General features: G+C 46.0%; 2 protein-coding genes and 2 non-coding genes across 4 annotated transcripts in view; 1 reads left to right on the plus strand and 3 right to left on the minus strand.

Moving 5' to 3' along the window:
* Positions 1–232, minus strand: part of LOC118648586 — a 4,210-nt gene extending 3,978 nt beyond the window's left edge. Inside the window, exon 1 of the ribosomal RNA XR_004965339.1 lies at positions 1–232. This exon is cut by the window's left edge and continues 3,978 nt beyond it. This is a non-coding gene — a ribosomal RNA (large subunit ribosomal RNA).
* A 950-nt stretch (positions 233–1,182) lies between these two features.
* LOC118648588 lies at positions 1,183–1,337 on the minus strand. Its single transcript, XR_004965341.1, has one exon. It is a non-coding gene; the product is annotated as a 5.8S ribosomal RNA (ribosomal RNA).
* Positions 1,338–3,004: 1,667 nt separating this feature from the next.
* On the plus strand, positions 3,005–5,453 carry LOC118648575 (putative nuclease HARBI1). The gene is made up of 5 exons (XM_036294914.1): positions 3,005–3,374; positions 3,522–3,765; positions 3,860–4,189; positions 4,269–4,413; positions 4,939–5,453. Exons 2-5 carry the CDS (start codon positions 3,532–3,534, stop codon positions 5,373–5,375), a joined length of 1,146 nt encoding a protein of 381 aa, XP_036150807.1. The 5' UTR covers positions 3,005–3,374; positions 3,522–3,531; the 3' UTR covers positions 5,376–5,453.
* Positions 5,454–5,517: 64 nt separating this feature from the next.
* Positions 5,518–8,372, minus strand: LOC118648576. Its single transcript, XM_036294915.1, has 7 exons — positions 7,827–8,372; positions 7,479–7,698; positions 7,214–7,399; positions 6,951–7,098; positions 6,610–6,702; positions 5,933–6,021; positions 5,518–5,835 (listed from the first exon to the last, which is right to left on the minus strand). Coding segments are annotated over exons 1-7 (930 nt in total). The 5' UTR covers positions 7,829–8,372; the 3' UTR covers positions 5,518–5,643.
* Between the last annotated feature and the right edge of the window lie 4,128 nt (positions 8,373–12,500).

Raw genomic sequence — 12,500 nt, forward strand, 5'->3', positions numbered from 1 at the left:
GGCACCCTCTGCGGGTAAGTGGCCCCATTCAAGATGGACTTGGACGCGACGCGGCACCTCGGGATAAACGGACCCTCCCGAACACCACATTTCCCAGCGGCGGAACCGCGGGATTCGGTGCTGGGCTCTTTCCTGTTCGCTCGCCGCTACTAAGGAAATCCTGGTTAGTTTCTTTTCCTCCGCTTAGTAATATGCTTAAATTCAGCGGGTGATCTCGCCTGCTCTGAGGTCGTCTATCGCGCTCTGTCTGTCGACGACGACGACGACGAGACGTCACGGGAAACGCAGAGAGAGATAGAGAGGGGGGGTGCCACGCCACGCGTCTCTCGATCTCCGACACACCGCGTGCGCGCGTGTGCGTGGAGAGAGAGACGCGCACGGACACGGCCGCCGCCTCCTCCCGCGTCCCATGATCCTCCTCGCGTGCGCGTCATACAGACGTGGTATCAGAGAGAATCCGCAAACGTTAATCCGACACGGATGCGACGGCAGACGGGTAAACAACGACCGAGCGTGCCGGTCCCCACATGTTATATACACGTACTTCGTGGACTCGGACACGCGATCGGCCCGTGCTCCGCCGCGATCCAACACCGGTGTCGAGAGAGCGAGCGAGCGAGCGAGCGTCTCGCCGCTGCTGCCGCTGCTCCGCGTCACCTCGACGAAGAGAACGCGCGCCGCGACTACTCTTCCAGCGTAACGATGCGCTTAACACCCCGTCTGTGTTCCGAGAGGAGTCCGTCGTCGAGCGCGCACCAGCTCCGAGAGACCGATATTGGGGATAGATTCCCCCCCTTGTGTCTCCGGACGGCGGCGCGAGGCGGACACCCTCCCGCGGGGTGGGCGCACGCGCGAGAGTAAACGCGCGTCTCTTCCCACACGCGTGTGCGTGTGTGCGTGTTTGGCGTGTCTCGCGTGTCGGGCACGCGAAGTGCTTCCGTCACGTTCTCCCATTTCATTTCAGACGACGCCCGGGGCGCGCGAGCGCGGACGCCACGCGGCGGAAGACCGAGAGAGAGCGAGAGAGGAGGAGAGGCGTTCGCTCTCGATCCGTTCCTCGTCGCCTCTTCGGCTCTTGCCTACCGCGCGTTCTTGCGTCGTGCGCGCAGCCTCCTGCGGGCGAACGTCCAGCGATCGCTCGTACGCTCAGTAAAGTGCGCAAGCAGTTTGTTGGTGCTAAAACGACCCTCAGCCAGGCGTGGTCCGGGAATTGTATCCGTGGACCGCAATGTGCGTTCGAAATGTCGATGTTCATGTGTCCTGCAGTTCACAAGTTGACGCGCAATTAGCTGCGTTCTTCATCGACCCACGAGCCAAGTGATCCACCGTTCAGGGTAATCGTTCTCTTATCCGCGTTCTTGCGAACGCAGAGCTTTCAAATACTTTCCGTATGCATCTTCATCTCTCCCTCTACCCGAGACCTAACCGGTTCGGGATCGAGGAAGAGGAGGGTGGCCCTTCGATCAGCCTGGCCGCGCGTCCGAGCACGCGCGGACCGCCGCCCCGTTTACGGGGGCTACGGCACAACGGGCGGGGATTACACGCGACGAATTTGCCGTCGAGAGCGAACGGAGCGTCTTCTCGAGCGTCTTCCCTTCCCAACTCTCTCACTCTCGAGCTCTCTTCCGAGAGCCGAGGGAGGGTGAGACGACGCCGAGAGCCGGGGCGAAAGTCTTTGAAAAACCATCGGGCGGGAGCGCGACGCGCTCGCCCCTCTAGCGCGCCAAAACGGCACACCGCTCTGCGCGCGTAGCGCGCGCGGCGGCGGGCACGTCTCCTGCGCGCTCTCAGGTTACCACCGGTAGGCGCGCGCGCGACGGCGCGGCCTCGCTCCTGTATCGCTCGCCTCGTGCGTACGCGAAGGCACAATGGTCGCCTCCTCTCTCTCTTCTACGCGACAACGGGACGACACGTCCCGAGGGGGAGAAAGAGAATTGGCCCCAAAGCGTTCGCGCTCCGACGCGACAACGGCACGCGCGCACACCTCACCTCGGTGTTGCGCGCGTCGTGGTATCCCCGCGTCGTATCGCAACAAATGTTATTCGGCGGCGTGTGCGCCGATCTCTCGATCGACCGTCCCGCGTTCGCGCGACTTGCGCGGCGCAGAGGCGAGAGAGTCTCGGCGGCACAGCCGAGCCGCGAGTGGTAGCGCCGCCCGGAGGGCGCGCGCGCGCGCGCAAGCGCGCGCGCGCGCCAACGACGCTCCTCTCGTACTACCGTCAATTCCATTTCTCCAATTTGTCTCTCTCCCATTCTTTACTCCAGTCGCCGACCCGGCCCGCGCCGCGCTTACCCCTAAGGGGCAAGAAGCGGTGAGCAAGGGGGACCTCCGTTAATAACGTTAATGATCCTTCCGCAGGTTCACCTACGGAAACCTTGTTACGACTTTTACTTCCTCTAAATGATCAAGTTTGGTCATCTTCCCGGCAACATCGGCAATGCCGACGCATTGCCGCGCACCAGTCCGAAGACCTCACTAAATCATTCAATCGGTAGTAGCGACGGGCGGTGTGTACAAAGGGCAGGGACGTAATCAACGCGAGCTTATGACTCGCGCTTACTGGGAATTCCTCGTTCATGGGGAACAATTGCAAGCCCCAATCCCTAGCACGAAGGAGGTTCAGCGGGTTACCCGGGCCTTTCGGCCAGGGAACACACGCTGATTCCTTCAGTGTAGCGCGCGTGCGGCCCAGAACATCTAAGGGCATCACAGACCTGTTATTGCTCAATCTCGTGCGGCTAGAAGCCGCCTGTCCCTCTAAGAAGATTTGTTTGTACGTTGGTAGTAAAAACCCGCCGGCCGAAGCCGGGGGCCTTCAAGATACCATAAGGTACGCCTATTTAGCAGGCTAGAGTCTCGTTCGTTATCGGAATTAACCAGACAAATCGCTCCACCAACTAAGAACGGCCATGCACCACCACCCACCGAATCAAGAAAGAGCTATCAATCTGTCAATCCTTCCGGTGTCTGGGCCTGTAGGCCTATTCTGTAACTCGTTAAGACGGTTAACGACGGGTTTCGGTTCGTTAAGTTACCGAAGCGACGCGGTAGCGAGAAATGATATTCTGTAAGTCGTGGTAACGAATTTTGTCGGTATCGCAGTCGGTAAGTTAACGAAATTAGTCGATAGCGGCGATTACCGAAGCGAGGGGTTCGGGACCCCTCGTTAACGTGTAACGAGGCTCGATAGCGTGCGTAACCATCAAACTGTGCGTACTTTTCTCATATTCGTTGGAGATTAGAGGTTAGGTTGAGCACGTTTAGTTTTCGTCTTCGGACTGCTCCGGACGAAACTAACCTTGAAAAACCCCCGTATTTTTCTTATGGTGGTTTGTGTTTTGGAGAAAATTTAAAAAAAAAAAGAAAAGCAAGGGTAAGTAAATTTGAATCAATTTAACCTTATTCATATGTCTCTTGAATTATTAACAGTAAAATATGAAGGTTGTTTGTCCAGCACGTTACAATCTTTGTAACACCATTTCGTTAAGTATTACCATGCTCTAACAATATATATTTCAAGGAACATAATAATGGCTGTCGGATTTCTCGCTTGGGAACTTATGATTCTACGAGAAAGAGTACGACAGATGGAAAGGCGCGTAGAGCGGAGAGTATTGCGAGACGCACAGAATCCATTTGATCTCCCTCGTAACGAGTTTATGAACATTTTTCGCATTAGTCCAGATCTTGCATTGGAAATAACAAATTTGATAAGGCCTGATTTGATTCGCCAACGTTCTACTGGTATATCTCCGGAAATACAGGTAATTCTCTTCTTGTGTGACAATGTTTTTTTATTAACATGTACTAACTGAAAACTGAAACTATTTTTGTGTGTTATACTATATTATTTTGTAGACGTTGATAGCAGTTCAGTTTTATGCGCATGGCAGTTATCAAAGGCCAACGGGAGATCAATTCAACTTTAACGTAAGTCAGCCAACAGTTAGTCGATGTCTCCACGCAGTGACAGCTTCGATTAATCAGCGACTCTTACGTCGATGGGTACAATTTCCGATGACTCGGGAAGAACGCCAGGCGGCGCGTGCCAAATTCGCAAATGCACCACAACCATTTGAGGGAACAATTGGAGCAATTGATTGTACCTTTGTTAACATTTTGGGGCCATCTGAACACGAAGAAGCATTTGTAAATCATCATGGGAATCACTCGTTGAATGTGCAAGCCGTGAGTAACTTGACATGTGTATGTATTACTGTGGGACACTTTTATTCTGTCTGTAACATAATTATGTATGTACTTTCAGATAGTTGATACAGATATGAAAATATTGAATATCAATGCAAGGTGGCCAGGAGCAAGAAACGATGCATACATTTGGAGCACTTCTCCAATCCGTCGAGCTATGCAATTTCATTACGACAGAGGCGAGCGTCGAACTTGGTTAATTGGTAAATAGCTGTGATAAAAAAAATAGGATAAGTTTGTTTAAACATTAGTTAAATGACTTATATTAATTAAAATATCTCTTCTCAATATATTACTATATTTTAGTAGCAATACTGAATAATAAAATTATAATCTAAAGTTAAAATATTTTATAGGTATATTATATATGAAAAACTAATTATTATATAATAATAAATATATTAATTATGTATATAAATGAATAATGTATACAGTAAATGGTATACAGTTAATTTTATTGTGTATCTCTTATAATTTATTTTACAATTTTTATACAAAAATTGTGTACTTTGTTTTGTACTGAAAATTCTTTGAAGAATTGCTCGTTTCACTAATGTTCGTCTTCACTAATGTGAAGAAATAGAAATTAGATTTATAAATATTAATGAATAAATAAAAATATTTTATTTTATAAGGAATTTACGCAGTTTGTTGCAAATATAGACAAACATCTTTTTAGACAAGAGTTTAAGATATATTTTTATATCTTAAATGTACATTTTTTACAGGTGATGCTGGATATCCGTTGGAACCGTGGCTCATGACGCCCTTGCCACATTACCCTGAAGGAACTCGGCAATTCGAATACACGAGGGACTTGTGTAAAGCAAGAAATGTAGTGGAGCGATTTTTCGGTTGTTTCAAGGGTATGTGGAGATGTTTATCGTATCAACGCGTATTGATGTACGATCCGACGTTTGCTGGACATATCGTGAATGCCTGTGCTGTATTGCATAATATGCGACTTTATCATCGCCTTCCTGCAGCCGACTACTACGATGCCGTTGATGATGGTGTCAATAATAATAATGTACAAATACGAGACAATGATCAAGGTGATGAAAATATTAGACAAGGCCCTCGTGCCCTAGCGCAGCGCATTCAGAGTCAATTAATGCGCGAACGATATGAACACCTTCCCGACGGTAATGCGAATGCCAACTAAATGTATGAAATAACAAAATCAAATACAAGTGATGTTAATTTTTGATCATTTTATTTAGCTGATAATATTATCACATAATTGTACATATATTTTATTGTCTAAATCATATAAACTTTTGTAACTTTTAATAAACATTATAGTATTAAACATTATAGTATTAAACTTTTGTAACTTTTAATAAACATTGTATTATATTAATAAAATAGTAATACTGACAATACTATGACTATGTGCTATCTATCATCTACGACTATTAATCTACTATTTATCATGACTTTCTTGAAAGCGAAGTTTCTAGAATTCTAGTGAGACTATCGAGCAAGACATTTCGTACGCGATCATATTCGACCATCCTTTCAAAAATGTCATTCCTCCTCTTATCGTTTTCTGCCATCATTAAAGCAGCATCTGCAAGCTTAGATGCTGCTTCCGCCTGCAATTGCGTACTTTGGGCTAAAACCTGTTTTACATTCAAATGCGATAATTAATTTAATGAAAATGCCTCAAATAAATATACATTTATAAAAAGGTGACAATAGCGAATAATTACAACTCACATTCATCGTATTAGCATTTTGCGCCTCGATCGCCTGAAATACTTCTCTGGCTTCTGAGAATTGAACGCCAATTCTCTCGGTACTAATTCCTTAAATAAATAATAAAGACGTACAGTAATATGTTGATTATAAAACAATTTGTTTATCCAAAGAACTTGTATTTACATGTCGTTAACTAGTCATTTAAAATAATGAATAAAAAAAATTTTATTAAACGTTTATTCAATATTTTATATTAATTAATCATTATAATTAATAATCCTATAAATGTTTATTTAATAATGTGACATAAATAAATGTATATTTATGTCACATTAACCGAACACATTTACTTTATATTAATTAATCATTTGAAATAAAGATAAAGAAAAATATATTTAATATTTACTCAATATTAATTTAATATTTATTTTACATTAATAGTTATTTTATTATTATTATTAATCATTGATCTTACTATAATTAATAATAGAACGGCAATAATAAGACGGCAATCACATGAGTAGAAAAGCTATTTCGCACAAGATACACACCGTATTTTTCGCAACTAATGCACGGATAAAAATTGCGATTTAGCAAGTCCAAATGTCACAAAAAATCGCGTTTTCATACATGTGTTGTAAAAACAATTTTATTTTTATTTTACGTCAATTGTTTCCTGATTGAGTTATACTCACTTTTTCTTCTTGCAATTTTTTTTATAGGAGTAGGAACAGGTGGTGTATTTTCTATTTCCTCCGGTGCATTATTGTAGACATCGTCATTACCTCCTACAAAAAAGTTAAAGTTTCTCTGTACAACATGGTATATACAAATTTCAAGCTTCTTCGTTACTTTGCTTTTCTGACTTTTTACATTTCCAGATATCGCCGTGTTTCTAGTTGGTTATTTTGTTGCTTCAATAGGAGAAGTTAGTTAGAAACTCAGCGATAACTTGTAATTTGAAAAAGTAAATCTAAATATGAATTATAACACTATTTAACCTCACATGGACGTTATTTTATCATGAAATAATTACCGGCATCATAAACCAATTCTTCAGAAGTCGTGGGATTGTCTTCGTTGAAAATTATTGCATTTTCATTTTCGGCACGACACGAGATGACAATAGGTGCCCTATCAAGAATCTCTGAGTTTCCTGCTGCCAGTACCTCATTAGCAAACTCCTGCAAATTCATACAAAAATTATTATTAGGTACCAAAAATCATTGCAAATTACTGCAGACCGATATAGGCATTCCTTCGACGTTTGGTAATTTTAATTATTGTTTGCTGCATCACCTGTTCTTCAGGAAAGCTATCGATGGAATTATTAACTCCCTCAACAAAATCGTAGCCAATAATCCCCAGAATTTTTTTGTCCATCTCCGTGAGATGATTTTCAACTGGCCTATTGCCTGTTTGTGCACGAGCGGCGCGAAGTTTCGAGATCTTTTCTGAAACTTTCGTTTTGCTGTCCCTCCATGTCTGCAATAAACACATACATATTTGACAACTCTCATTTTTGCAGAATTACATGTTCAATTATTTGTAAATATATACTTACAGTTTTCCAAGAAGCAACATCTTTCTCCTTGCCACTTTTGGACATTGCATTTAGTTGGCTGGCCAGTTCCTCCCAACTTCCTTGAAGATCAGCTTGCCCTTGCAACGATATAAATTTGCCGGTTGCAACATGAGGATTAATAACAAAATAATCCACCATTGCCTCCAATTGTTCTTTTGTTGCTCGCCCTTGTCTCGCTTTTTTTGCTGATGGTTGTGACCTTTCACAAAAATGTAATCTTAAACACGTATTTCGATCTATTCAGCTTCTACTTTACAAGCATCCAATTTTAGAATTTATTTATTTATTGCAAATAAAACTCAATTTACTATTGACTGTTATACTTACATTTTCTCGTAAACCTAAGAACAAGTTTAAGAAAAACTTCGTGTAATTGCACAGTTTCCACTTTACAAGAATATTTTTTTTTTTTTTTTGGAGGTTTAATGTGTTTAATCTTATGCAGATATATGACACGTATAGCTCTTATCTTTGCAAGGTTGATACCCTGCCTCCCTCTTATTTCTTCTATTATTCTTCTTGTTTTCTTAATAACTTCATAGACACTCTATCTTCTCTAATTCTTCGTTTTGGATTCTTCCGTTATTTTCCTTTTCGTTCGTATTCTAGTCCTTTGTCATAGACCCTGCTTTACAAAAATATACACCGAAATAAGGTTATGGTTAAGAGTGCCATGTGTGTATTTTCCCAGACACAGTGGAATACGCGACGTTTCATTGGTCAACAAGCAAAATTTTCATGATGTTTTTAAGAACGCATTGACGTCGCTATCGACATCGTTAACAATGTCATGTAACGACTAGCCTCGCTTCCTTCAGTTACAGAATACCAATTTCACTAGGCCGTCGCTAGCGCAAGCGACGAATTTCGATAACGGTAACTTAACGATAGTTGTCGCTATCTTTTTAACGAGTTACAGAATAGGCCTACTGGTGAGGTTTCCCGTGTTGAGTCAAATTAAGCCGCAGGCTCCACTCCTGGTGGTGCCCTTCCGTCAATTCCTTTAAGTTTCAGCTTTGCAACCATACTTCCCCCGGAACCCAAAAGCTTTGGTTTCCCGGAAGCTGCCCGCCGAGTCATCGGAGGAACTTCGGCGGATCGCTAGCTGGCATCGTTTATGGTTAGAACTAGGGCGGTATCTGATCGCCTTCGAACCTCTAACTTTCGTTCTTGATTAATGAAAACATTTTTGGCAAATGCTTTCGCTTCTGTCCGTCTTGCGACGATCCAAGAATTTCACCTCTAACGTCGCAATACGAATGCCCCCATCTGTCCCTATTAATCATTACCTCGGGGTTCCGAAAACCAACAAAATAGAACCGAGGTCCTATTCCATTATTCCATGCACGCAGTATTCAGGCGAGGATAGCCTGCTTTAAGCACTCTAATTTGTTCAAAGTAAACGTACCGGCCCGACTCGACACTCAGTAAAGAGCACCGCGACGGGATATTAGTTGGGCCGCCCCTCGCGAGGCTAAGCCCACCGGTAGGACGTCCCACATCACGCCAGTTAGACACCGCGAGCGGTGAACCGACGGTGTGCGACACAGATTCAACTACGAGCTTTTTAACCGCAACAACTTTAATATACGCTATTGGAGCTGGAATTACCGCGGCTGCTGGCACCAGACTTGCCCTCCAATGGATCCTCGTTAAAGGATTTAAAGTGTACTCATTCCGATTACGGGGCCTCGGATGAGTCCCGTATCGTTATTTTTCGTCACTACCTCCCCGTGCCGGGAGTGGGTAATTTGCGCGCCTGCTGCCTTCCTTGGATGTGGTAGCCGTTTCTCAGGCTCCCTCTCCGGAATCGAACCCTGATTCCCCGTTACCCGTTACAACCATGGTAGGCGCAGAACCTACCATCGACAGTTGATAAGGCAGACATTTGAAAGATGCGTCGCCGGTGCTAGGACCGTGCGATCAGCACAAAGTTATTCAGAGTCACCAAAGTAAACGGTGGACGCAACGGAGACCGCGCGCCACCGATTGGTTTTGATCTAATAAAAGCGTCCCTTCCATCACTGGTCGGGACTCTGTTTTGCATGTATTAGCTCTAGAATTACCACAGTTATCCAAGTAAATGTTGGTACAATCTAATGAACCATAACTGATTTAATGAGCCATTCGCGGTTTCACCTTAATTCGGCATGCACTGAGACATGCATGGCTTAATCTTTGAGACAAGCATATGACTACTGGCAGGATCAACCAGGGAGCTACTACGTGCGTGCGCGCGCTGCGTGAGCGGCGAGGCACTAGCTCGTCGTCGTCCGCGTCGTCGACTCCGAGAACGCGCGCTCGGTGAGCGCGCGCCCCGCGGAAGATCGAAACGAGCGTACGAACGGGCGAGCGAGCGAGCGAGCGAGCGGGCGGGCGGGCGAAAGCTTCGCCATCGCTGCTGCTCGGAGGTGTCGTTACTCCGCCGCCGGCGTCTTGCGAGCCGGTCGGCGACACTCTCTCATTTTTCTCTTCTGTCGTTACACTTCTTCTGTCAATTTCATTTCGTGTCATTTCAAGTTTTCTCATTCTCCCATATACGAACGGCGTGTGTAAAGCGCCGTTCAGCCCCGACGTTAGATCGACTGTGCGCGATGCACATCGGTCATCTCGGAACCTTGCGTTTGAATATAATTTCGCTACGGTGTACAAGTAAGCGGGAAGAGAGAGCGGCGCGAGACCGCTCACCTTCCGCCACTAGTCTCCGTGGAGTTGATGTTCGGTAAGCGCGACGATGCGTCCGGACACGTTCGTCTAAGAACGCGGGACGATCGCGCGGCCAACACTACGTGTGCGCGCCACATAAGAGCCATTCGGTCTTGCGACACCGACTCGTGGCAATGCTGTGTTTGAAAAATGTGCGTTGCGTACCTGAAAAAAGAAACGGAAGGGAAAAAGTGCCAGCGCGCTCTGTACGTAAGGGCTCGAGCGTGTACGGCTTCGTCGCCGTCGTCGTCGACGTCGCCGCCGCCCCGGAGCACCCCGCTTCGAGAGTCGAGTATCGACGAGGTGACGCATAGTCGCCCGCGATACGATCAAATCATGGTCCGTGTTTCACCATTTGACGTTCCGAGCTTCGGGAGACTCTTACGGAACGCACGAGACGCGAAGGACGCGCTCGTTCGTGTCGCTCGGCTCGCCGAGCGCACCGCACCTCTTATAATACCCAACCGTGCGGCCAGGCGGTCGGCGACGCACGGTGAATAGCACGGCGGTATACGGGCGAAGCGGCCGAGATCTCGACGCCCGAGGGACTTAGCCGCTCGGGAGCGGCGAGCACGGTCGTTACCTCCGGTCTCGGTCGACTCGCGAAGGCCTTCGGGACTGTAGCCGAAGACGCGACGCAGAGTCGCCCGCGATACGATCACAAATCATTGTTCCGTGTTTCACATTTAACGTTTCGAGCCTCGGGATACTCGTACGGAACGCACGAGACGCGAAAGACGCGCTCGAACCATCGTCCCTGTCGCTCGACTCGTCGAGCGCACCGCACCTCTTATAATACCCAACCGGCCGGCCAGGCGGTCGGCGACGCACGGTGAATAGCACGGCGGTATACGGGCGAAACGGGCGAGATCTCGACGCCCGAGGGACTTAGCCGCTCGGGCGCGGCGAGCACGGTCGTTACCTCCGGCGGCGCTCGGGACGTCGGAGGTACCTCCGGTCCCGCTCGACGTCGTCGGTGCCTCCGGCCTCGTTCGGGCGCCGACGATACCTCCGGCCGCGCTCGCGGTCGTCACCTCCGGCCTCGCTCGACGCCGTCGACACCTCCGGCCTCGCTCGAAGCCGTCGTTACCTCCGGCCGCGTACGCGGTCGTCACCTCCGGCCGCGTACGCGGTCGTCACCTCCGGCCGCGCTCGCGGTCGTCGCCTCCGGCCCCGCTCGACGCCGTCGTTACCTCCGGCCGAGTCCTACGGTCAGCCTCGGCCTGATATATATACATACATACATACATACATACATACATACATACATACATACATGCATGCATGCATGCATGCATGCATGCATGCATACATACATACATACATACATACATACATACATACATACATACATACATACATACATACATATACATATATATATATATATATATATATATATATATATATATGTATATATATAAGATTGCGCTATTACGTTTAATTCTCATCTCGCTTACTTTCGACATTTTGTCGAAAATGACTAACGGAAAATAAGTCGTCTCGCTCATTCTGCCTCTGACTACCGTACGTTACACAATTGTCTCTAGCGCTTTGTCGAATACTCTGTGTGTTGTTGCTCCTTTTAATATTGTGTTTTAAGATCTGCTATTAACATAAAATATAAGTTTACAGTTTTCTGCAATACGCATACCAGTTTATGTTATTCGTAACGACGGTTTCCGTCGTTTTTAATCTTATAAATTTATTTTAATATGAAAACCGACTTACGAAAATATTTCATTATTTTTCATTTTATTATTAATTTGATTACACTATTGATTGGTTTACGTTTTTATTTATTATGACATAATTTGATACGCAATGAGCTGTTTTATGGTTGTTCAATGGTCATCTTGTTCAACTGTTTAATTATATTTTCGTGTCCATCCTTTCATTCATGTTTTAAGTTCATACATATTGGTAATGTATTATGACTGAAGATGACTAAGTATAGTCGAAACGTTTCTCCAACACAGTGCTATTAGTCGCGTTTATAATTATATAATGTTTACCTAATTAATTATAATGCTATTGAGAAAATTTGCCTTGGCTGTTTATCATATTATTTTTGCTTAGCATTAACGAGCCCTTTATAATTGTTTGTATTGTCGCTTACCTTCGCTACTTACTCGACTCCGACGACGTTATCCGGCTCGCCGTCGTCGATCGCCTACCTACGGTCCCGCTTACGCGCCGTCGTTACCTCCGGTCTCAACCGCGGTCGTCACCTCCGATCTCAAACGCGGCCGTTACCTCCGGCGGCGAAAATTTTCATATCCGTAATTAGATATT

The sequence above is a fragment of the Monomorium pharaonis genome, unplaced genomic scaffold (genome assembly GCF_013373865.1).
Source record: "Monomorium pharaonis isolate MP-MQ-018 unplaced genomic scaffold, ASM1337386v2 scaffold_526, whole genome shotgun sequence".
NCBI lineage: Eukaryota > Metazoa > Arthropoda > Insecta > Hymenoptera > Formicidae > Monomorium > Monomorium pharaonis.